The sequence below is a fragment of the Falco cherrug genome, assembly GCF_023634085.1.
Source record: "Falco cherrug isolate bFalChe1 chromosome W unlocalized genomic scaffold, bFalChe1.pri SUPER_W_unloc_1, whole genome shotgun sequence".
NCBI lineage: Eukaryota > Metazoa > Chordata > Aves > Falconiformes > Falconidae > Falco > Falco cherrug.
The window spans coordinates 12,418,624-12,444,519 of NW_026599288.1; the positions used below are offsets into that span (position 1 = coordinate 12,418,624).

At 37.1% G+C, this 25,896-nt stretch overlaps 1 protein-coding gene across 4 annotated transcripts in view; it reads right to left on the reverse strand.

The window, feature by feature from the left end:
• LOC129734135 (chromodomain-helicase-DNA-binding protein 1-like) overlaps positions 1-25,896 on the reverse strand; it is a 74,529-nt gene that overhangs the window by 12,137 nt on the left and 36,496 nt on the right. For 3 of the 4 annotated variants that reach the window (XM_055700321.1, XM_055700320.1, XM_055700319.1), the window contains 20 exons: positions 25,590-25,780; positions 24,317-24,505; positions 23,982-24,144; positions 22,122-22,274; positions 21,755-21,826; positions 15,805-15,954; positions 12,541-12,689; positions 12,173-12,269; positions 11,987-12,082; positions 10,783-10,959; positions 10,382-10,542; positions 8,521-8,562; positions 7,646-7,776; positions 7,077-7,215; positions 6,217-6,367; positions 5,246-5,368; positions 4,748-4,882; positions 3,305-3,559; positions 2,728-2,868; positions 462-640 (listed from right to left, as the gene is read on the reverse strand). In XM_055700321.1, the coding sequence (XP_055556296.1) occupies positions 462-640; positions 2,728-2,868; positions 3,305-3,559; positions 4,748-4,882; positions 5,246-5,368; positions 6,217-6,367; positions 7,077-7,215; positions 7,646-7,776; positions 8,521-8,562; positions 10,382-10,542; positions 10,783-10,959; positions 11,987-12,082; positions 12,173-12,269; positions 12,541-12,689; positions 15,805-15,954; positions 21,755-21,826; positions 22,122-22,274; positions 23,982-24,144; positions 24,317-24,505; positions 25,590-25,780 (2,894 nt within the window). Of the gene's footprint in view, positions 1-461; positions 641-1,407; positions 2,869-3,304; positions 3,560-4,747; positions 4,883-5,245; positions 5,369-6,216; positions 6,368-7,076; positions 7,216-7,645; positions 7,777-8,520; positions 8,563-10,381; positions 10,543-10,782; positions 10,960-11,986; positions 12,083-12,172; positions 12,270-12,540; positions 12,690-15,804; positions 15,955-21,754; positions 21,827-22,121; positions 22,275-23,981; positions 24,145-24,316; positions 24,506-25,589; positions 25,781-25,896 lie in introns of those variants that run through there. The other variant, XR_008730448.1, reaches the window with a different exon arrangement.

Sequence of the window (25,896 nt, forward strand, 5' to 3'; positions counted from 1 at the left end):
ATATCTGATTTCATTTTAGAGTATATTTTAAAAAACAATAAAGGATTCTGCAACTCAAAATCATTCAAACTTCAACACACAATTATATAATGGCCTATTTTTAGCATGAATAAAAAATAAGAAAACAAAACTCCAAAGTTGAAAAAGCCAGATTCTTTAATGATAACTCTTTTTCCACTAAACATTAAATATACTCTAAATGCAGTTATTTTCTGTTTGCTTTTGGGTTTAAATAGTAAGATTATTTCATCTACTGGAAAAAATGCATTGCTATTCAAGTATGAAAAAGTGAATCCATTAAAAGCTGGAGCCATTTATAATCATAAATCCTTATTTAATACAGCAGAAAAATACAAGAAAGGGAAAACAAGAAACACCAGAAATAATTAAAAACTACTCTTCTTAATAGAAGCTATTATGGATTTTTCTTTTTCAAGAAAAAATCATGCAGAATAACTTACTTTCTCCACTGTTTAATTTGTTCAGGATTTGTGTATTCCTTTAGACATTCAGTAATGTGGTCCCCAATTTTGATTAGGCACTGTCTAGTATGCTCCAGCTGTTCCCTTTCAGAAAGGCCTTTCTCTGGTCTATCCAGTTGCTTCAATGCAGCTTTGACAGGCCTCATTCTTTCTTTGCACTATAAAATGTAAAAAAGGCATACATTAATTCAAAGGAAAATAAAAAGATAATAAATATTTTAAAATATGACCCACCCTTACTGTGCTATTTATATAGGCAAAGACAGTACTGTTGTAAGCCAAATGAAAAACAAGTCTTCACTCACAGCTTTTAGTTTTACTACAAGGTTTCATTTGGAAAAAGTAGTATTTTAAGTCCAGTTGAAAATTTACTCCTACATGAAAGCATTACATTGTATGTAACAAATATTAAAGATTTAAGAAATCACAAATTTAATATAGAAGAGGGAAAGGAATTATAACTACGTTTTACAATCATGGGTTTAACTTTCAGCACAAGTATATAGGATGACTTATTCTACTCTTTAGGACCTTGAAAGCTATACAAACTCAGTGTCAAGATTAAGTATAAGAATGTTAAAATATATTTTAAGTAGATACTTTCTGCAACCGTTAAACTTGGCATTCAACAGAGGATCAGTGTTCCTTCTCTGAGAAATTTTTAAGCCTGAGTTCTATGCAAATACTGACAGAAACTGAGCTATCTAGGATAAAGCTAGTTTAGGTGTGCCTGAATTAGTAACAGTGATGACAACGCAGATATACCCATAGATGTATTTCACATGTACATTCTTGAATTTTCACACCAATTCAAATGTGTTAATAGTAAACGCAGATAAACCAGTTAGCATGTTTTAAAGTCACTTGCTTGGAAATTCCATTCAATCACAATGGCAAGGTAGACAGATGAAATGCATATTTTTACCTGTCACAAGGTAGACAAGAAGTCAAATGAGTTAGCCTCAACGATCCACAGCAGTAATTTTCATTTGAAAAGGTAAATGTGCTAATTAGATTGCATCTGACCATAGCATAATGATGAACAGAGGGCCTGGCCAAAAGAAATGTTCTATATGCAAACCCAACCTAGAATTGCTCCCACTAAGGAAGAGAGGCAAGTCTGTATATCCAGAATAAAAAATATGAGGGGTTTTGGAGAACGTCACCATCACTCTGTCAACATCTAGGGACAACTCAAAAATCAGTGAAGCTGTTCCATTACCAGTTCATGCCATTAAGTAATTAAGCAGCTACATTACATATTGCGCTAATCACAGCTTAAAGCAACCTTTAAAAAGACAATTTTAAAAGTACACTGCTTAAGAGTAAAGGTGGACAGAGAAACATAATTGTACATGGGAATTGAGTGATTTTTAAGTCACCTAGCCATACACAAGATATCCTGGAAATCATGGATGAGTCGCAACATTTAGATAAAAACCAAAACACCCATATACATAAACTGGTCAGTACCATACTGATAAGAAAATAAGATAATTTGTCTCTCACAGCCAGCACCACAGTAGATCCAGTAAACCTGCCTGGCAGTAACAGACAACTTTTAAGACCTCAGTGATAGAACTTCCACAGCAGAAAAGTAGCTCAAAGTAACTCCTTAGCATCTTTCCAAAGGCCCCAATCAACCTATAAAACTTTACATAGATTGAGTTTACCTACCTTTTTTTCTTCCTATATCGATTCTGTTGAGGTCAAAAGTAGTGATATAACTGAAATTCTTTTGGTATCAGATACATTACTCTGTCAAGATATTTCCAAGAACTTTAGGATTTGTTCCTTCCTCTAACGCAGGAAGTCTGTAATACTTCAAGAGTAACTTTAAAACTTAATTTCTCTTGTTAGCTTACAAAGAACAAAGGAGTATTTGATAAGGCCAAGCCAGAGACTACAGCAGCTGCATTAAAATTCATTCATTTCTGTCCTTTAAGAAGCAGTATCCACAAATTATTCTTGAGTATGGATCTTCAGAGTCTGTATTTTAAAAGTATTCAGCGCACAGATGACTAGACAAATACTCCACTATACTGCATAAATGCAATAAAATAAAATTGCTGGCCTGAAAACAAAACTGACTTTAGTATAGTGTTGATAACCCTTCACTGATCTAAAATTTTACTGACAATAGATATCTGTGCTATAATGCCTAATAGCAGAATCAAGAACATCAGAAATTGTGTTCATTTAGAATATCAAGTGTAAACGCTAAGTTATCAAACAAGGGACTTGCCACACTGAATGTCTTCTGATCCAGTTCTTCAGATTCTTCAGATATAGGAACTGGTTCACTAGTTGCAGTAATATGAACTGGAATATCCAACAATGAAACTTTTTTACTTTTTTCTTTGTTTTCAGATTTGACTTCATTTACCTAAGAACAAAATATGAAAATGTATATGATAAGCAAACCTTATTTTTGGGCTGGAATTATACTGCAATTAGGCAATCACTGTAATTACTGCATTCTCTTCAATAATAACAAGAAAAAAATATAAATTTCTGACATTCAGTGACAGTACCTTTTATTTTTTCTCTCTGATGGACAGAGAAAGAGAACGGACAAGTTTCTTGCACCACTTGCACTCTCAGTCCCACTAAGCTATGCATCTTTAAAGAGGTAATTTCCCATTTCATTTGCCTGTCCTTGTAGTTACAAGTGGTAAAAATAAAACTTCAAATGATGCAAAAGATTTCATTGATAAGACAACTGTGAAGTAAATGACTCAAAATACCTTTTCAACTCAAAATCATTCACAAACACCTGGTGGCCTTTTCTAGTGCTATATAAGAAAAATATACTTATTTACCTTTTCTTCCTTTACTTCTTTTTCTTTCTGTGTGGATTCTTTTACTTTTTCTCTCTTGTCTTTAATATTTTTTAGTTCTTTCTTATCCTCTTTTTCTTTTTTTTCCCTTTTCAAATCCCTCTTATTTTCTTTTTCTTTTATCTCTCTTTTTTCTTCAGCTTCCTTCTTTATACCAATATCTGGTTCAGGCTTTTCTTCATTTTCTTCTTCTGCTTTTACTTTTTTATGTGGATGTTTCACAGAAAAAATCTCATCCTGCAATACCCAAGCATATATGTCAGATCAAATTGAATTTCTAACTATACAAGTTTTGTAATCATCAGATTAAACTGTATTTTTATCTGTGTGATGTCTTTAGACTTAGATTTAACACCTATCAAATGGAGCTGGATGCAGCTTCCAAACAAAATGAGGACTACTCACTCATTTCCTTGATGTGACACAAAACAAGTACTGATTGGGCAGGGGTACTGGTGTGTGTGTGAGAGAGATTAAGTCCATTTAACTTTCTTATCCCCAAAGAAATCTGTCCCTGTAAAGGTAGTTAAGCTGCAAAGAGCTAAAACCAGTAAGGAAGTAGGTATCACAAGACTGAGCTGATTTTTCAGGACATAGTGATGATAAAAGACCTCTGTTCTGATTAGCTTTGTAACTTTTCACTGACCACAAATTAAACATTCACAGTCACAATAGAAGGGAACAGAGTTCCAACTTTCTCTTTTTCCAGAGGTGTTCTGAAGAATCTGGTGTTCCTTCAGCTACCTTCAAAGTCACAAAATTAGGTGCAACATGGCCTCTAAACTTAATCTGTTTTATTTTTTCTTTCTCTAGTGGTTTCTGCTGTGTGATAAATTTAAATAAATGACCCAACAAAAACAGAGTCCTAAAGGAATACATCAGAAGTAATAAAAACATAACAAAGTTGAATAGTCTATTAGAATAATGAAAGTCCTGACATACACAGAAGCATTCACTTGCATGTCTTAAAAAATCATTTATTCATGTTCTTTCTAATCAAGCTTGATGTTTTTTTCCTGAGCCTGAACAGAAGTTGGTATCTGAAGAATCATTATCAGTACTAATAATGGATTAGTCAGAAACATTAGTTTTATGTTCAGATGTTACATTAAAATTGCATTTCTAGCAGATAAAATGCTCAAGTCTCTAAAGAACACTGAAATTACACAATGTCACTTGTACTTGGGTGACAACATTATTTTATGATATTATAATTTGGAAAATTAATCATAATGCCTGAGCTACAGGCTTATCATTAAATTAAAATAAATATAATCTTTCATGTGATTATATTGATGCAATATTAACTGCCACAGAAGGAGGATGCATTCAAGTTTATTTATTAAGTCAAACAGAAGATCAAATAGAAAGCATTACTAATAGAAACAACTGAATAGCCATCTTTACCATATGAATGATATTTACCTCATTTTCTTCATCATCTTCATCAGATTTTTCTGAGGGTGGTAATGAGGAGTCACTTTTTATTTCTTCTTTAATTTTTGCAGCCTTTGTTGCTCTATTCTTCTTAGTTCTTGTTTTCCTCCTCTTTGAGTTGCCCTGAATGCAAATTAGTACCTTTTTTATGTCAACTGACAAGTGTCTTTGCACCACAGTTGCAGAAAAAGATTTGGTTTTTATGTTAAAGAAAGCATTTTTTTTATTTATTGCCACTAATGACCACCACTTTTCTCAGGACTGGAGACAGAGCCTAATGCAACAGTAGAGAATATATACAAATAAGAGAGAATAAAACAAGATTAAACTTGCAATTCATTCATTGAGTTAGTCTCATATAATATGATTAGCAATACAGAGAAAAATTACACAAAGCAGAGTGGAACTAAGAATAAAACAAGTATCTGCTGACATACCCATAAGCGTATTATATTATCTCGCTACTGAATATCAAGCTTTACTTACTGCACCAGTAAGTCTTTGCACTTCTTTTCTTGCAAGATCTTTATTCAATAATTTAATGAGGTAATCTGCACGGGTCTGTAACTGCTTGGCCTGGGGTTTCTTATCTGGATCATCAGGTAAAATCTGAGGAGAGAAATAGTAGTATCAACTACAAGTACACATTATCAAATTGGGAAGCTGCTAGTCTGGAACACTGGGAACAGAAAAAGCTGAATTTAAAAAAGGTAAAAAAACAATTTCTGTTTCCACTCTCATAGTTTATCTAAAAAAATTTCAGAGCTCCTGTACCACTGTCATCTACAGATTTCCTAGTTCTGCCTTGTGCTTCTAAATGCATTAACTCATTACAACAGGATATTTCAGAAGCCAAAAATATGAGTTGTTTCATAAAATAAGCAAATTAATAGAAGGCAGGGGCAGGATATCATTAAACAGATTTGTATACAATCCTGACGACTCAAATCCCAAAGCTACAAGTTGTTGGCAATGTTTGCTTCACTCCAGTCTTTCCCTAAATGTTTCTCACCACTTCTAAGCAGCCATTGTGTCACTTCTAATCTGATGAGTACAGCTATTCTCCTGTTGCAAATGAAAGACAGTTTCAAGCAAAGAAACCAGGGCTAGGAAAACCAAACCAAAACCTCAAAACAACCTTCCCTCCAAAAGATCAAGAATAAAATTAACATAACTAGAGCATTTAAACTAGGGAAGATGGAAGAGAAAGAATTCAAGTGACAGAGATCCAAATACATAGAAATACAGAAACAAACCAGACTCTGAGAAGGTATACTTCAACTGAATATACAAAATCTTGAAATCTAATAATTTACCAGAAGGATACAAAGGAGTACAACTGACCTAACTTCTGTGCAATTTCAGTTATCATAAAATAAGCTCTTTCAGTAACCGTTCTTATTAGCATTATTACCTAAACAAAAAAAGCCCTTGATGAAATGTTGTAGATGACATACCTTCTGTGTCAAACTGAGATCAGGATCCATTTTTATCATTTCCCAGCTGCCGTAGCCATATTCATAGATACCTATTAACAGATTGGAATCATCTTCCTTACCCCAATCTATATCAAAATGAGCTGCCTTGGTGTGGCATGGGATAACATATCTAGTAGAAATAAATCAGAAACATAATTAAGCAACCTTCTCAAACTTAGCAAGGGAGAGGGGAACATATCACACATCACTAAGATTCTGGTATATTTAGATAAGTAATCTAGATATCAGGTTTTCTTACAATTTCTATAAAATATTTATTGAAATCAGTACCAAAACATGTTTTAAAGCAGATCAGGATTAAGATATAAAGAACAATGGACATCTGTGGCCATGGATTGAGTCAGAACTGGCTAACCATGAAGATAAGCTTATAATATTAATCCAGTGTAACTGCTAACTGAATAAGCAGATAGTCTAGGGACTATGATACACAAGGTAGCAACTTAAAAAGTTCAGAGGGCTAAACAACTACCAACAATTACCATCTCCTCCACTTTGACAAATATTGCTTTCTCTCAGACAGAGGTGACACAAAGAAGCTCCTCAACAAGACTATTTTCTAGTCTGAAATAATTAAGAGTAACTGAACCCAGTCCCCAATTAAAACAGTTCAAAAGCCAAAGCAAATACTAACTTCTAAGGAGAGGGAAGAAAGAATAAAAAAAGGATGTAGAACAGATTTCTGCTGCCAGTTCTTAGAGGGAATGGAGCAACACTGGTGTCCCAGTGTGCTTAGAGTCTGGATTGCTTAAATATATACATAAAAGCCTTGAATAACTTTCTACATTATGTCTTCCTTTAGGAAAAGAAAAAAATACCTTTTCCTTTCTTCTGGATCTGAAGGAATAGATTTGTGCAATGCTGCCAACTCTTCTTCATGAGAGATGACTAGTTTTGCATTCACCTGCACTCCTGATATTCGGAATGTTGGGCCTTTAACTTTCCCAAGTCTACCTCCTTAAAATAAAGGACAAAATTATTAAAATATTTAGCCTTTATGTGTATCTTATAGACAAACATAAAGAAAAAAGGAAGTTTAATGCTATAGTAGCAGACATTCAAATATAGCAAATGACTTTTTCTTAAACAAACGCTTTAATTAAAAACTCCAGAATGTCAAGGTCTTCCAGATAATAATAGCAGATTAATTTTAAAATTCATGGTAAAGTAAAAACATGCTGCATTCTACTGCAACAACTCAGGGGAAAAAAAAGCCAAACCCCAAAAGTCTTCTTACTATAATATTTTTTTCTAAATCACCTAGCATGCTAATATTTTGTTAATGTTTTCCCCTAACACAATTGTTATGTTATAATCAGAGTGCAAGAATTATTCTGATCTCTTGACACATTTTATTCCTCTCCCCCCCTCCCCCCCACCGCTTTACCTGCTCTTTCTTGTCCAAAGGAATTGTCCTTTAAAGCCTTAATGCATCCATTATGTACAAGTTCTCCCAGACATCTAAGGTCTGTCTCAGATTTATCAACTAGCTCAGCATCTCTAGCTATAGCATCTAACCTGTAAGAAAACAAATATGTTTTTACAGCTCTAAAACTTCAGTATTATGAATTAATCCTTCAGATTTTAAAACTAGAGAAGTGATCATGTAAGTTGTCATTCACCCACGCTTGCTATGCTGTGTACAATTTTGGTCCATGCAGTTAAAAGCATCTATACAAAAGAATACAGAAACTATAAAAAAGGGTGTTTCACATAGAGGACAATACAACAGGAACTATAAAGGATCTTAACTATACAGTTTTGAGTTACATTACTACACATTCTTTTAAATAGAAAAGGAACTATTATATATAAAATAAAATCATTAAGACTATAAATAGTATTGAAGAAAATTAAGGCGGGAAATGATTCTAAAAATAAAAAAGTAATACAGAAAGCTTAAAATAAGAACTGACAATGAGAAAAATGCAAAACTGGCAGTTAGTCTGTTGAAAGCCTATGGCCTTATCCACTTTATCAAACAAGAAAACTGAATGATTGTCACTAATGCAGATTAAACAAGATAGTAGGTAAAGTATAAAGAAATCAAGCAGTCTTGCAAAATTTAAAGATTTGTCAAATTAGCTGTCTACATACATACCATAAATGAAGAAAGGGAAAAAAATTAAATTCATGTTATAGTCAAGGCAAAAGATTAGGCACACTATTTTCTCTTCAACCTAAGGTTTCTTGGTGAATTGTTCTAATTTTAATGAAAACAAGGTTCCAAGTTGCTATACAAATATAATCAATTAAGTTTACCTTTCAAGTGGGCCACCAAATTTTTTGTAACTCTTGATAAACCTAGTAACAGAAATAATTTTTCAGTTAAAACCCCATATGCTTAACTACACTGTTTTTAAAAATGTATTTGTAAAGTCTTAGTACAAGGCTATGTGGACAATGCAAAGAAAATAAGAACTAGAGAGACTAAGACAGCTTAGTATATCAAGATAACCCACAATTAAAGCCAGAGTTTATTTGGTTTAATAACTGATGTAAATAAAACAATAGAAGATACAATTTATTTCAAAAATTACTAATTAGTTTAACAAGACAAAGGATTCAGCAATGTGATGTGTCTAATCATAAAAATCAAATGTGGACGCATAGTAAATAGAGAAGTCGGACATTATGTTAGGCCTGTCATAATAAAGAGGAGCTAGCTGCAATTTTAAGGTGATTTTAAGACTTAGGAAAACATAACATGGAAGATAAAGGAATTCAAACACAAGAATACCCCTGACAAAAGCAGCAAACCATTATATGTTAGATGTAATGAAAAGGAAACAAGGCTCTTTAAGGTTATTTATATAATCAAGAATATTTTTATAAACTTTACAATAAAAAATATTTTTACAAACTTTACAGTATTTTAGAGAAACATGAATACTTAAATTACAGAAGCAAAGTAGCATTTCACAAACCAAAGCAAAACAATTTCTCCTCCTTCTACCAAAGAAGTATTTTTAGCACCAGATATTGATGGGACCAGCTGTACAGAATCACTTATGTACTGTTTTTTGCTGAGATAAAGTTAATTTTCTTCAGAGCACCTTACCTGCTAGTAGGTTTTGGATTTGTAACCAAAACAATGTTGATAACACAGGGATGTTTTTGTTATCGCTGAGCAGTGCTTACACAGAGTCGAGGCCTTTTCTGCTTCTCAGCCCACCCCACCAGCAAGTAGGCTGGGGATGCACAAGAAGTCAGGAGGTGACACAGCCAGGACAGCTGATCCCAACTGACCGAAGGGATTTTCCAGACCATATGACATGATGCTCAGCAATAAAAGCTGGGGGAAGGAGATGATGTTCAGAGTGTTTGTCTTCCCAAGTAATGTTACACATGATGGAGCCCTGCTTTCCTGGAGATGGCTGAACACCTGCCTGCCGATGGGAAGTAGTGAATGAATTCCTTGTTTTGCTTTGCTTTGCTTGTGCATGCAGCTTTTGCTTTGCCTATTGTCGTTATCTCAACTCATGAGTTTTCTCACTTTTACCCTTCTAATTCTCTCCCCAATCCCTCTGGGGGAGATTAAGCAAGCAGCTATGTGATGCTACCTACCAAGGTTAAACCATAACGACTTATCAAAATGGATTTTGTTGTTGGGGTTTTTTTTTGTTTTAAAAAGCACCATATAACATTAATTCAAATACAAAGGCAAGAAAATTAAAATAGAACAAAAGTCACTGAATCTTTTGTAGGTATTTTCACAAAAATGTGCATATCATTTCTTCAACCACAGTTTTTAGGTTAAATGATGGGAAGTAAAATATTTTGTTTGTGGGGTTAAAAGAAGCTCACCCGTTTTAGAAACTGGCTTTTGAAATCACTGGCTTCAGGGGATGCAGAAAGAATAATACATATTAAATGACTGTAAAACAATTGAGAACATCTTTTGAACTCAATGTTATCCCTCATCAAAATATGGACAAATTCTGGACATAACTGTTCCTTATGTCATCACCCCAGACTACACAGAATTAAGCCTTAAATGCCTAGAATAAAAAATTTCAACTAAATTCAGGAAAAATGGACTGTTTTCCATATTTTCAAACTCTAAAATGACAAAAAAATATGTGCTGTCCCTTTAAAAAATGCATGTCCCCCCACATCTTACCGCCTAATCTCTGCATCGCTAAATCCTTTAATATTTTCTCGAGGAATAGTTCGTGGTCGTCCACGTTTTTTTGGTCGTTTTCTTTCTGAGATGGAATCACTATCAGATCCAGAATATCTTCTGCTCCTACCGCATTTCCCTTCACTTCCATTAAAGCTGATCTGGAATTTCAGATTAAGTAGTTCAAAGCTACATGACAAACATTTGTCAAAAATGGGGGGGGGGAGAGAAAGGGGTGTGTGTGTGGAGTGGTGCCACATTTGAAAACCACCCAACCCAAAAGTACAAGCCAAAATAGCAGCAACAACCCCCCCCCCCAAAAAAAACCCAAACAAACAAAAAAAACAACCAAAAACCCCAAACCTCAAAGTTTAAAGTTTTTGGTCAAAACCCAGAGATACCTGTTTTGCACAGTTTCTCATCCTTGGGAGCATATATATTTCTTCAAGCTCTTTTTGTTTTTCCTCCTCTTCTATTCGTCGCCGCTGGACTTCTGGAATGATTTCTTCCCAGTTTCTTAAATTTTGTTCTGGTTCCAACTCAATGTCATCTTCATCCATATTGGAAAAGTTAGCCACCTTATGTATTGGAACATAAGTATTTTCACCAAATCAATACATGATTTTATTTAAACAAAGAGTCACTAATTAATATTTTAGGAAAACTTAGTTCAGAATGGCATATTTTATCTATTTATATATACACAAAATGTACACATATAAAATGATTCATGAAGCGCTGTCTTTAATGAAAGTATTTTCATATATGAAACACACACACTCCATACAACATGGCTGAATATAAAGATAAGAATCTTTTTTTTCTTTTACAAGTTGAATAATATAGAAACACTATAAAATGCCTCCTCAGTAGCTGTGACTGTTGTTTAATTTCCTTCAAAGCAGAAAGCAAGTCTAACTGAATATCCAAGTTAATATGAAACTATAATAATGTATAAATAACCAAACACTAATAAACTTGTAGAAATTAGTATGTTGCAAATGAATGATTAGCAGGAAAGTGATTTAGTACTCTACTCATCTAAAAAAGTCCTGCCCTGCTTTAAACAAAAACCAAGCAAAACCACACCACACACATCAAACCTAAACAACAACAAAAAGATCCAGAAAAAAAACCAACAAAACCACCACACACAATTTGGACCCACTTAATATTTTAAGTGTTATCCCGGTAAGCATATCTGACATTCATGTTTACATGGGGGATGAAAGGAATTTCTAAAAGTCATCAGCTAAGAAATCCAAACTTCATTCTCTATTTTCAGAAGTACCACAGGTGCTTAATAGCATAAAGCATTAAATGAAAAACAGCCCTACTCAATATCCTAAAAACTAAATCAAAAGACTAATGTATTTGTAAATCCCTGATTTTGTTAGCAAAATACATGATGTATTTTAAAATATTTGCACTAGCAGTAATTACCCTGTATAGGTGAAAAGACATTCTATACCAAAGAGTTGACTTACTGTTGCACCTGTTTAATAAGACTGAAGAAAAGATGAATAGGTGCAAAAAAAGAGAAGAAAAAGTAGCATTTATAAAGGAAAGTATAATTAAGGGAAGAGGGAGGGAACAGAGCAATACCTTGAATTGTGAAAGTAACTCATCTCCTACAGTTAGTGGGCCTGGCTCATTTTCTCGAGTTTCAGCCCTCTTCAGGATTTCATCTATATCCATTTCCTGAAACAGAAGTTTCTCTTTACAACAAAACAATTCATATGTATTTTTAGCTTCACTGTCCATCAAGTAAAGATGCAATGTTCCATTTACCTGAGGCTCCTCTTCTTCCCCTTCAGGTTCTTTAAAAAGTTCCTCAGCACCAAACTTCAAAATTGCTGATAACTCTTCCTTATTAAACGGTGTTGAGCTGAAATACAGAGTTTCAGATAAACACTTTATCTTAGTGAAGTTTTTCAAATTACTATAACCATGAGTCAATCAAACCTCCTTTTGACTTAAAAGCATCTATATTTAATATGTAAAATATATATATACACAGAGACAATATAATTTGCAGTCTTCACTTACATAACTCTTTACCACATTTTTTTTGCCTTTTATTAGCTAAGTGAAATTACTTCCATTTTTACTCAGCTATATTTAAGCATAAGTTAATATGAAAGAATAAACAGATATACCTGGAAGGAGTAGAGCCTGTATGCAGCACAGTTTTCCCTGTAGTGTCCATTCTCTGAATTACTAAGTGATCTAACACCATCTTTTTCTTTGCTCTTTCAAGTATATCTTCTTCTACTGATCCTTTTGTGACTAGCCGATAAATATTAACCTATGCATATTATAAAAAAGGCTTTATTTACATGTTCACAAATTACACATGAAAACAATATTCAGATGAACTTAATAAAAAACCCTTGAGAAACAAAACAGGGAGAAATGTTAGTTGTGATTACAAATCTTCTAAATCTTAGAATCATAGAATGGTTTGAGTTGGAAGGGACCTTAAAGATCATCTAGTTCCACCCCCCCTGCACAGGCAGGGACACCTTCCACTAAACCAGGTTGCTCAAAGCCCCACCCAACCTGGTCTTGAACACTTCCAATGATGGGGCATCCACAACTCTCTGGGCAACCTGTGCCAGTGTTTCACCACCCTCATAGAGAAGAATTTCTTCTTAATATCTAATCTAAATCTCCCCTCTTTCAATTTAAAGCCATTCCCCCCTTGTTCTATCACTACATGCCCTTGTAAAAAGCCCCTCTCCAGCTTTCCAATAAACCCTCTTTAGGTACTGGAAGGCTGCTATAAGGTCTCCCTGGAGCCTTCTTTTCTCCAGGCTGAACCACCCCAACTGTCTCAGCCTGTCCTCATAGGAGAGGTGCTCCAGCCCTCTGATCATCTTTGTGGCCTCCTCTGGACCTGCTCCAACAGGTCCATGTCCTTCTTATGTAGGGGGCCCCAGAACTGGATGCAGTACTCCAGGTGGGAGTCTCACGAAAGCCAAGTAGAGGGACAGAATCACCTCCTTTGACCTGCTGGCCACGCTTCTTTTGATGTAGCCCAGGACATGGTTGGCTTTCTGGGCTGTAAGCACACATTACTGGGTCATGTTGAGCTTCTCATCAACCAACACCCCCAAGTCCTTCTCTTCAGGGCTGCCCTCAATCCATTCTCCAACCCAGCCTATATTTAGGATTGCCCTGACCCACATGCAAGACCTTGCACTTGGCCTTGTTGAACTTCATAAGGTTTGCACAGGTCCACCTCTCAAGCCTGTCAAGGTTCCTCTGGATGGCATCCCTTCCCTCCGGTGTGTCAACCACACCACACAGGTTGCTGTCATTGGCAAACTTGCTAAGGGTATACTCAAACCCACTGTCCATGTTGCCTAAAGATATTGAACAGCACCAGTCCCAGTACAAACCCCTGAGGAATGCCACTCATCACTGGTCTCCTCATGGACATTGAGCCGTTGACTGCAACTCTTAAAGTGACCATACAGCCAATTCCTTAACTGCCAAGTGGTCCATCTGTCAAATGCATGTCTCTCCAGTTTAGAGACAAGGATGTTGTGTGGGACAGTGTCAAATGCTATGCACAAGTCCAGGTAGATGACATCAGTTGCTCTTCTGCCATTCACCAAAGCTGTAACCTCGTCGTAGAAGGCCACCAATTTGTCAGGCACAACTTGCCCTTAGTGAAGCCATGTTGGCTGTCACCAATCACCTCCTTACTTTCCATATGCCTTAGCGTAGTTTCCAGGAGGATCTGCTCCATGACCTTGCTGGGCACAGAGATAAAGACTGCAGGTCTTCCTTTTTTCCCTTTTTAAGAAAGGGGGTTATGTTTCCCCTTTTCCAGTCCATGGGAACTTCATGGGACTGCCCTGACTTCTCAAATATGATGGATAGTGGCTTAGCCACTTCATCTGCCAGTTCCCTCATGAACCGTAGATGCATCTCATCAGGTCCCATGGACTTGTGCACCTTCAGGTTCCTTAGATGGTCTCGAACCTGACCTTCTCCTATAGTGGGTGGTTCTTCATTCTCCCAGTCCCTGCCTTTGCCTCCTGTGACTTGGGCTGTATGGATGGAGCACTTGCTGATAAAGACCAAGGCAAAATACCTCAACCTTCTCCATATCCTGGGTAACCAGGTCTCCTGTTTCCTTCCAGAGAGTGCCCACATTTTCCCTAGTCTTCCTTTTATCATCAACATACCTATAAGAAGCTTTTCTTGTTGCCCTTGATGTCCCTGGCCAAATTTAATTCTATCAGGGCTTTAGCTTTCCTAACCTGGTCCCTGGCTGCTCAGACAGTTTCTCTGTATTCCTCCCAGGCTACCTGTCATTGCTTCTACCCCCTGTAGGCTTCCTTTTTGTGTTTGAGTTTGTCCAGGAGCTCCTTGTTCATCCATGCAGGCCTCCTGGCGGTTTTGCCTGACTCCCTCATAGCTCCTGAGCTTGGAAGAGGTGATCCTTGAATATTAACTGGCTTTCTTGGGCCTGTCTTCCCTCCAGGGCTCTATCCCATGGTACTCTACCAAGCAGATCCCTGGAGAGGCCAAAATCTGCTCTCCTGCAGTCCAGGGCAGCGATCTTTCTGTGTGCCCTCATCAATGCCCTAAGGATCTTGAACCCCACCATTTCATGGTCACTGCAGTTAAGGCTGCCCTTGAGATTCACATTCCCCACCAGCCCCTCCTTGTTGGTGAGAACAAGGTCCAGCATAGCACCTCTCCTCATTAGCTCGTCTATCACTCTTGAAGATGGAAGTTATTGTCAATGCATTTCAGGAACCTCCTGGATTGCTTGTGCCCTGCTGTGTTGTCCCTCCAACAGATATTGGGGTGGTTGAAGTCCCCCATGAAGACCAGGACTTGTGAATGTGAGGCTGCTCCTATCTGACTATAGAGGGCCTCAACTGCTTGGTCTTCCTGGTCAGGTGGTAGTCTGGTCAAACTAGTATTTCATATACGAAACCAGTCAATCATGTTACCATAATCTCTTCTGTGATTAGTCACAAGCATGGCCACAAGGAAAAGTATTATATCTGATTACTACTTGAAGTCTTCTGCAAGAAAGAAACCCAAAGAGAACTACGAAGTATTTTAAGTATTTAACATAAAGTTAAGTAAAAAGGATGTGCCTGAAGTACAGCAGTTACTTTCTATAATGACATGATGTGAATGAACGTGGGACAAGTCCACAACTCTTCTCCCTACCCATCCATATACAACGGCTGCTGTGCAATCTCTCCGTATAGGAAGATTTAAAAAAAATTTTTTGAAGAGTCAAATTAGCAGTATTAACATTTTTAGACATTCTTGGCAATTATTAGTCATTCTCAAAACACATGAGGAAGGTGGTGGCCCAGACAGACAGCTTATGGCTACCATATGAAACCCTCCTTTAGCTTTGGAGCTTAAAAGACAAGTGTGTGTACCTGTTTCTTCTGTCCAATCCTATGAGCTCTAGCCTGCGCTTGCAGATCATTTTGTGGATTCCAGTCAGAATCAAATATAACTACAGTGTCAGCAGATGCCAAGTTTATACCTAATCCTCCAGCTCTAGTAGACAGCAAAAAGCAGAAGTCCTGAAATGATAAAATAAGAAATAGCTTTATATATATTAGCTATAATATTCTTCAGGGAATCAATATGACACTTCTTTATATACTTGGTGGAGCAGACTATGAACTCATACACTTTTTAAAGTATATCATAAACATGTTAGACTTGTAATACAATAAGGTGCTTGTCATGGCTAGAGCCAGTAGATTGCTATTAGAATAAACTAAACTATTTCAGTTGGAGGGGACCAACTGATTGATCAATGATCTTCTAGTCCAACTGCATGGCCACTTCAGGGCAGAACCAACAGTTAAGCATGTTATTAAGGACATTGTCCAAATGCCTCTTAAACACTGACAGGCTTGGGGCATCGACCCCCTCTCTAGGAAGCCTGTTCCAGTGTTTGACCACCCACTAGGTAAAGAAATGCTTCCTAATGCTCATTCTATACCTCCCCTGGTGCAGCTTTGAACCATTCCCACAGGTCCTGTCACTGGATACCAGGGAGATCAGCACCTCCCTCTCCAATCCCTCTCCTCAGGAAGCTGTAGAGAGCAGTGAGGTTGACCCTCAGACTCCTTCTCTCCAAAGTAGACAAACCCAGAGTCCTTAGCTGCTCCTCATAGGACATGCCTTGCAGCCCTTCCACTGGCTTTGTTGCCCTCCTCTGGACGCATTCAAGGATCTTCACATCCCTCTTAAATTGTGGGGCCCAGAACTGCACACAGTACTCAAGGTGAGGCTGCACCAACGCTGAATACAGCAGGGTCATCACCTCTTTTGACTGGCTGGTTATGCTGTGTTTGATGCACCCCAGGATGCAGTTTGCCCTCTTGGCTGCCAGGGCATGCTGCTGGCTCCTATTGAGCCTGCTGCCAACCAGCATCCCCAGATCCCTTTCTGCAGGGCTGCTCTCCAGCCACTCCTCTCACAGTTTATACTTGTGTCTGGTGTTACTCCATCCTATGTGCAGAACCCAGCATTTGGGCTCGTTAAATTTCATCCTATTAATCATAGCCCAATGCTCCAATCTATCTAGATCCCTCTGCAAGGCCTCTTGTCCCTCAAGAGAGTCAACAGCACCTCCCAGTTCGGTATTGTCAGCAAACTTGCTAATGGATCTAGATTGCTGATAAATATATTGAGCAAAAATGGCTTCTAGAATTGAACCCTGAGGAACACTGTTGGTGACTGGTCGCCAGCCAGATATAACTCCATTCACTACAACCCTTTGAGCCCTGCTCTTCAGCCAGTTCTTCACCCAACACACAATGAACCCACTCATCCCACAGTTGCACAACTTGTCCAGAGGATGCTGTGAGGGACAGTATCAAAAGCCTTACTAAAATCCAGAAAAACTACGTCTACTGCCTTCCCTTCATCCAGTAGGTGGGTGACCTTATCACAGAAGGAGATCAGATTGTTTAAACAGGACTTTCCCTTTGTGAACCCATGTTGACTGAGTCTGAGGATTGCATTGCTCTTTAGAAGCCTTTCAATAGTACCCAGTATGATCTTCTCCATAATTTTTCCAGGAACTGAGGTTAGACTAACAGGTCTGTAGTTCCCTGGGTCTTCCCTCACGCCCTTCTTGTAGACTGGAATAACACTAGCTTGTTTCCAGTCAGCAGGGACCTCCCCAGACTCCCAAGACCTTTGGTAGATGATCGAGATGGGTCCTCCTGTAACATCCGCTAGCTCCTTCAGTACTCTGGGATGACTCCCATCAGGCCCCATGGACTTGTGAACATTCAGCTGATCTAGCTGGTCCCTTACAATTTCAGTGTCCACAAGTGGAAAGCCACTCTTCCCACACTCATGGTCCTCTGACTCAGGGGACCAGCCAGCCCAAGGTCTACCAGTATTATTAAAGTGTGAGGCAAAAATAAGCAGTGAATGCCTCCGCTTTTTATTCAGCCCTAATAGTCAGATGACCATTGTCCTGGTTTCAGCTGGGATAGAGTTAATTTTCCTCTTAGTAGCTGGTGCAGTGCTGTGTTTTGGATTTGGTGCGAGAACAATGTTGATAGGACACTGATGGTTTTAGTTGTTGCTGGGTAATGTTTACACTAAATCTAGGAATTTTCAGTTTAGGAGGGGACACAGCCAGGACAGGTGACCCAAACTAGCCAAAGGGATATTCCATACCATATGACATCATGCTGAGTATATGAACTGGGGGAAGAAGAAGGGTGGGGGGACATCCGGCATTATGGCGTTTGTCTTCCCGAGTAACCGTTACGCGTGATGGTGCCCTGCTTTCCTGGGGATGGCTGAACACCTGCCTCCCCATGGGAAGAAGTGAATGAATTCCTTGCTTTGCTTTGCTTGCGTGCGCGGCTTTTGCTTTACCTATTAAATTGTTCTTATCTCAACCCCTGAGTTTCACATTCCTTTCCAATTCTCTTCCCCATCCCTCTGGGTGAGGGGGAGTGAGCAAGTGGCTGCACGGTGCTTGGTTGCTGGCCAGGGTTAAACCACAACAACCATCTTGAAGAAGTAACGGTCCAATGTTGTCTTTACACCTCCTCTTACTATTAATATACGTCAAAAAACCTTTCTTGTTATCTAACAGAACACTGGCCAGTTTCAGCTCTAATTGAGCTTTGGTCTGTTGTGTTTTCTCCCGGCATATACGAACCATGGCTCTGTAATCTTCCTGAGAAGCCTGACCTTGATTCCAGAGATCATACAATTTCTTTTTCCTCTTGAGCTCCACGAGGAGTTCCCTGTTCAGCCAAGCTGGTCTTCTGCCCTGCTTGCTTGACTTTCAACACAGTGGGATTACATCTGCTCCTGTGCTTCTAAAAGGTGGTTCTTAAAAACTGACCAGCACTCGTGGACTACTAAGCCCTCAAAAGTAGATTCCCAGGGGACTCTGCTAAGTGGCTCCCAGAATAGCTTAAAGTTTGCTCTCCTGAAGTCCAAGGTAGCAACTCTGCTGTCCTTTTTTCTCATTACACTGAAAATTCTAAACTCAACTATTTCATGATCACTGTGGCCAAGACAGCCACCTACCATCGCACCCCCCACGAGTCCTTCTCTATTCACAATTAGCAAGTCTAGGAGGGCATCTTTCTTAGTTGGCTCACTGAGTACCTTTGACAAGAAGTTATCTCCTACAAACTTCAAGAACTTCCAAGACCTGCTCATCACAGCAGTATGGTACTCCCAGCTGATGTCTGGGAAGTTGAAATCTCCCATAAGGACGAGGGCTACCAATCCTATAGAGTAACTCATCAGCGCTGACATCCTGGCTGGGCAATCGTTAGTAGACACCCACTACAACATCTCCTTTGTTTTCCACCACCCTCATCCTCACCCAGAGGCTCTCAACCACATCATCACTAACTGCGAGGGCTGTACATTCAAGCCTCTCCCTTACATACAGTGCAACATCTCCGCCTTGCCTGCCCTGCCTATCCCTCTGGAACAGCCTGTAGACCTCCATCCCAGCACCCCAATCGTGGGACTTATTCCGTCAAGCCTCACTTATACCAAAGGCATCATAGCTCTGGGAGCTGACCAATGCTTCCAGTTCATTCTGTTTTGTTTCTCATACTGCGAGTATTGGTGTACAAGCATTTCAGATATGCTCCTGAGCCCTCCATGCTCCCAGAAGCTTGTAAATGTTCCCACTAGCATTGCCACCCTCAGGCGGTGCCATGCCAACCCTTGGCTTATCTACTGCAGTCTTGTTGGTATCTCCTTCCCCCATCAATTCTAGTTTAAAACTCTCTTGATCATGTTATAGGTTAACCCTGGTAGGCAGCTAAGCACCATGCAGCTACTTGATCATTTCTCCCCCACACCCTCAGTGGGACAGGGGAAAAAGAAAGCAAGATTAAAAGAAAGGAAACTTGGGGGTCAAGATAAAAATTAATTAATAAGAAGAGAAGAAGTGGGAAAGAAAAAACAAAACAAGTGATGCAAAGGCAATCACTTACCACCCCCCATGGGTAAGACCAATGCCCGGCCAGTTCCCAAGCAAAAGATGGCTAACCTCCCTAAATCCCTCCTCTCCCTTTTTATTGCTGAGCATGACATTATATGGCATGGAATACTTCTTTGGTTAGTTCAGGCCACCTGTATGGTTATGTACCCTCCTAACCTTTTACACCTCCCCCAGTCTATTTACTGGAGGGGGCAGAGAGAGAAACAGAGAAGGCCTTGACACTATGCAAACACTGTTCAGCAACAGCTAACACACCGGTATGTTATTAGCATTCTTTTTGTCACAAATCTAAACCACAGCACCATACAAGCTGCTATGAAGACAAGTAACTCCAGCCCAGCCAGACACAGTATAAGTATAAAGCAAATGGATATCAATTTCTTTTGTGAAGTTATTGACTTTGTGGTTTAAAGGAAGCAGCATCCTAGAAGATGAGCAAAAGCCACTTGGGGAGAAAAAAAAACAAGCAAAACACTGACCAAAAATACAACCCCCCTTGTTGTTAGTGTCTCATGTGTGCCTAAGTCCCTCTGTTTTTTTGTTAAGAATACTAAAGCATTCTGCTGGGGTCAATGCTCTTCAACATATTCATAAATAATAAGAAAATGAAATGAGCAATGAGGTGACAAAGTTTGCAGATGATACAGAGTTATTCAGGGACAACTACAAGGGACTAGAGAACGATTTATGAGACAGGCGATAAAAAAGCATATGAAATTAAAGTGAAATAGGAAATAAATTTGAGCTTTAAATATAGCAAAAGGTAATAGCAAGCCATTACTGCTCAGGAATGAGTCCTTGGAGCTACAGATATTTCCATGAATACCTTAGCTCAGTAACAGAATTAAAAAAAAAGTTTTATTGATTATTAGGAAAGAAATAGAGAATAAAACAGGAAACAATTTTATTGCTATAGAACTCCAGTTTGCCTCCATTCTTGAATACTGTGAGAAGTTTGGATCCCCCTTCATTTTAAAAACTGTACAATACAACTACAAGGATTCCAGAAACAGAAACAGGCAATGATATCTATACTAGAAATTTAAAACAGAACTAACTTCTGTATTTAACAAATATCTGAAGTTTATGTTATGAAATTAAGTCCTTCCTCCTCAACCATAGCAGAAACATAAACTCAGCAGCAATTGACAAATGCTACGCATCTATTACTGAAAAACCCTGTCAGCGTAGGACAAAAGACCTAAGATTATCAAAGGTATGGAATGGCTTCCATAGTAGGAAACCTAAATAAACTAAGAATCTTAAGTGGTACACAAACAATGGCTAGAAATCAGTTCTTCAATTTCTTCCAGGGCAAGGAAATCAGAGGCAAAAAATAAAGATAACAGAAGCCAGATTTAAAGCTATTAAAGATAGTTTTTCTTCATGCAAGGATATACACAACTCAGTTATGTCCATTGTCTAAGTAGGTTTTCAATGTCAAAAGCTTGTGTAAAAGTTCAGTGCTCTTGTAAAAACTGAAGGATTAAGTCCTACATAAAATAAATTCCTCAGTTTGTATAAAATACTTAGTTACCTTATTAAAGAGCACTGAAAAAAAATCTAAAAATATAACTACATAGTTATATTAGTTAAACACCATTTTAATAAATTCTGTGTTTCCTATTTAACCTCCTCTTAGATTTTTTTTTGTGTTTGTTTTTTAGGAATTTTTTTGGTTGTGGGTTGGGGGTTTTTTTGTTTGTTTGTTAAGAGTTGTAAACCTTATAGTCTAGGCAATAGCAACAGAATTTCAACTTAATACATCCCTCACTTTATCTTCAGTTTTTGTGTAGTATTTGTTATATTTCTTGGGGAAAAAAATAATAAAGCTGAGCAGATTAAAAAACCAACCACTAATACCATACCTCTGATCCTTCTGCATTAAAATGATCCAGTGCTTGTTTCCTCAGTTCCCCTTTTATTGATCCATCAAGTCTCTAAAGAGATTCAATAACACAGTTAAAAGGGAATTCCTACTATATTCTAATTGGAGCAACTGGAATTCTCAGTTGCCAAAACAACTCAGGGAGGGGGGAATATAAAAGTAATGTAACACTTCATCTTAGTAATTCTTCAGTTTCATTTCAAAATACTATTAACGTATAGTAATTGCCAGTCTTTTCCTGTACATAAAATTAAACTTTCATAAATCTTTCTACAAAAAGGACACTTTTATTAAGATAAAGTGGTAAAGAACAAGGCTTCTTGACTACTACCAGAAAAAATTCTTACCTGAAAGGGAAACTGACGATACTTCAAATACTCTGCTAGGATGTCTAGCATCCTTACCATCTGAGAGAAAATCAGTACTCTGTTGCCACGTTCTCGTAAACGAATCAGTAGCTTGTCAAGAAGGATCAGTTTCCCACTGCTACGTATTAAATGCTACGAGACAAGAAAATGTGTATTGCAAAATAAGTTCACCTCAACACTAATATACACTGCAGATGGTTAGACATTCATTAACTGAACGTGAAAGTTTAATAAGTATTTAATCAGTCTTTATCTTGTAAAAGCTCATTATAAAAGCATTAAGCGCACTAACTAAAATCAACAGGAGTACTGACTAACATGTTTTTCAAATAAATGCGTTTCTCAGCTCTGGCTCATAAAACAGCATCTTAACATTTCATTAAAATATTGAGTAAATATACTGTGCCACGAGTTAGAGCAGTTACAGTGTAGACTTAAGTTCTTTTCTACCAAATAAACAATAATAACAACAACAAAGAGACTACTTGACTACCTTAGTACTACTTGCTCCTCACTTTCTGTCTTTTGAACAGAAATAAGCATTGCTACTTAATCCTCCAATTATTTTTAAACAATGCCTAATCAGTCAAGTTTCTCAGGCAAGATAAAAGTGAGAGGAATCTTTATTGTAAAGGTCAACAGGCTTTAGCTAGGTTACAATGTTAAGCCTTCTCAGCTCCAGTGGGAACAACTAGAATAGAAACTCAGGTGCATGCCGAATTTAATGTTGAAAACATTAGGCCTCTCTAGCTGAAGAGGCTCAGGATAGAGTTTTGGGAATTAACAAATTTGGACTTAGGTGTTTTTATTTTTTATGCCAGAAGTGAGAAAGACGTATCATTCATAATTAGAGGTAACAAAGCTTATTCAGATAACCCAAGGAAATAATTGTTACAAATCATTAGCAATAATGGCTGAACAGTTCTGATGAGTTTTTTTATAAATTTAAGTAGTTAGCGTGCCAAGTTGTAAATGAAACATCCATTAGCTTTGACAAGCACTTTATAATATAAAATAGCTTGTGCAGTGACAGCTTGTGATTTCAATCTAGTAAATTTGGGAAAGAATTTAAATTATGAACTTCAAAGCTTACAGAAAAAAAAATCTGATCTTTAGAAACATTTATGTTGTTATAAACTGCATCAATTATAACAGTCCTTTTATTTGTTGCTGCAGTTCTCAACAGTTTTAGTACAAAGATTAGTTAACCTTTAAAAAAAAAGACCAAACAAACTAAACCCACAACACAATTACAGACCATCTTTGGTAGTGATACTATAATTACTTTCATTTATAACAACAAAACAACCAGACTAAGCTTTGGATGTTTATTACTTTTTTTTCATTTTCACTTTGGTTGTTTGAAAGCATGCAGAGAACAGTACTTGATTATAAAAAAAGCTTAAAGAGATTCTGCAGATTACTTTCTGCTGTCACATGGGATTGTTGGTGTACCACTACCACATGCATTTGTATTTATATTCAATTTACCTGTTTAACTGATTTATTTTAATCTGGGTTTAAAATAGGTCTTAAATTTATTTAATCTGAAAATACACAGACTATTTCAAACTATTTCCTTTTTAATTTGATCATAATTCAAGCCAGGGATATTTTATTTAATATTGATCTCTCTATTATTCAGTTCTAGTTAAGAAACAAACAAAAAATAATCAATTCACTTACCTGTAAAACCTAGGATGCACATTTAATAGAAAAATTATTCTTTCTTAATATATTTTAATAAGAACTAATAAATTGTCAAAACACTATAAAATTACTGTGTGCATATTAGAGATGTAAAAACACTTTTAAAAAAAAAAAAAATAAATAAATTACCTGTAAGGCCTCCTGTTTATTATAGAATTCATTATCATCCGGTGGTTTAATGAGGTAGCAATGGTTACAACACTTCTTGAGTTCCATCATGATGTTCAAAAAGCCTGAGGTACTGCCTTTTGAACCTTTACTCAGGGCTTTGTAATTCCTGGTTAAAATCCACCTATGACATAGAATGTGGAACGTAATATATTTTCTAACCATTTGTGGAAATATGAAGGATGTAAGCTCTCAAAATATCAGTTCAAATTGCATTATGAGAACTATTACACTTCAGTAATTTTCATATAGATATATCATTAAAATAGCAGGAATTATAAAGTGTCATTACTTACTTGTAATATTGTTTCTGCAATGCACTCATTTCCATCCTCAAAATTTGTTCAACCTTAGCAGGTAAAGACTTTTCTACATCTTTTTTAACTCTTCTGAGTAGAAATGGTTCAAGTTCTTTGTGAAGACTTGCATAACCAAACTCTCTCCCTTTGCCATGCTCCTCTTCAAAATCTTCCCAGGAAGAAAACCTTCAACAGAAGAAAGAATAAAGGTAAAACAGTGACATACCATGAACACACAAAGACCATAAATATACCACATGTGCACAAACACATATGGACTTCTTCCCCACTCCTCTCTGTTTTATGAAATAAGTTTCTAAATTTGCACCTCACAAGAAATTCCAAATATTTTGTCTGCAAATAGGAGAATGGAAATTTCCAAACTTTTGCAGAATGAAAGTTCAAAAACTACTGAATTTTAATTTCTCCAGTGAAAACTCAACATTTTATTTTTCTGCTTGGAAACCCTGGTAGAAGGTTGCAGAAATTCCATTATATTTCTCAAGAGCAGTATGAAAAAATAGTTGTATAGCTGGAAGATAGCTGGAAGAAGTGCAAGAGAACAGACCGCATATCTTTTGCGGCTTGTATGGACTAGCTGAAATGTGATTACCTTCTGGTATGTGCTAACAGACTAAGAGAATGAACTTTGCGATCAAATGAAGAATAGGTGCTAGACATCAACCCTAGTGGCTTTGCTTGTAAGGTTCTGAAGAAATCAATGCAATGCATAGCTCCAAAACTAATTGGAGCTAAAGCGCTTTGTATTTACAAGATATTTGAAAGGAACATGTGCTCTTATTTATCCCAGATATAAATAGAGGTCAGTATAGAATAACGTCAATACACTAAACCTGTTCTATGCAAACCATAAGGGCAAATTGGTTGCCTGACTGAACTACTGGATATCCAACATTGTGGTACAATCTTGTTTTCATTCATGGCACTAACACAGAAAAGAAGACATCCTCAGCCCCATTCTGTTTCCCTAGATTAAATGCATGTGATTTTCCTTTTAGATTAAGATGAAGCATCTTTTCAGGGTTCCAAGCTATATATCAATCCATCTTTTTTGTGGACTGCTAAAACAGAAAAGGCTGCTACCAAAACAATTTATCAAGAGCAGCATGAAAAATATGTGCATCTATTTTATATAAAGTATTTAAACTATTTCACAATGCAATTCTTTATCTCTATTGATTCTCCAACCATTACAATATTCTACCGTAAGAAACTTGTCCACAAAATAAATAAATATCACATTCCTTACTTTTCTGGCATGATGAAGTGCAGCAAAGACCAAAGCTCTTTGAGGGAATTTTGCAGAGGGGTTCCAGTAATAAGAAGACGATGATTAGACTTAAAGTCTATTAAAGTCTTGTACAGAAGGGAATCATCATTTTTTAAACGATGAGCTTCGTCAACTCCTATAAATACCCAATTCAGACCACCAAGGAATGACTTAAAGAAATTGGGGGGGGGGGGGGGACACAGGACACACACACAACATGACAGGACATTATACAAGTTAATATATTATGCAATTTCTGATGTTTTACATAAGGTTATATATACAC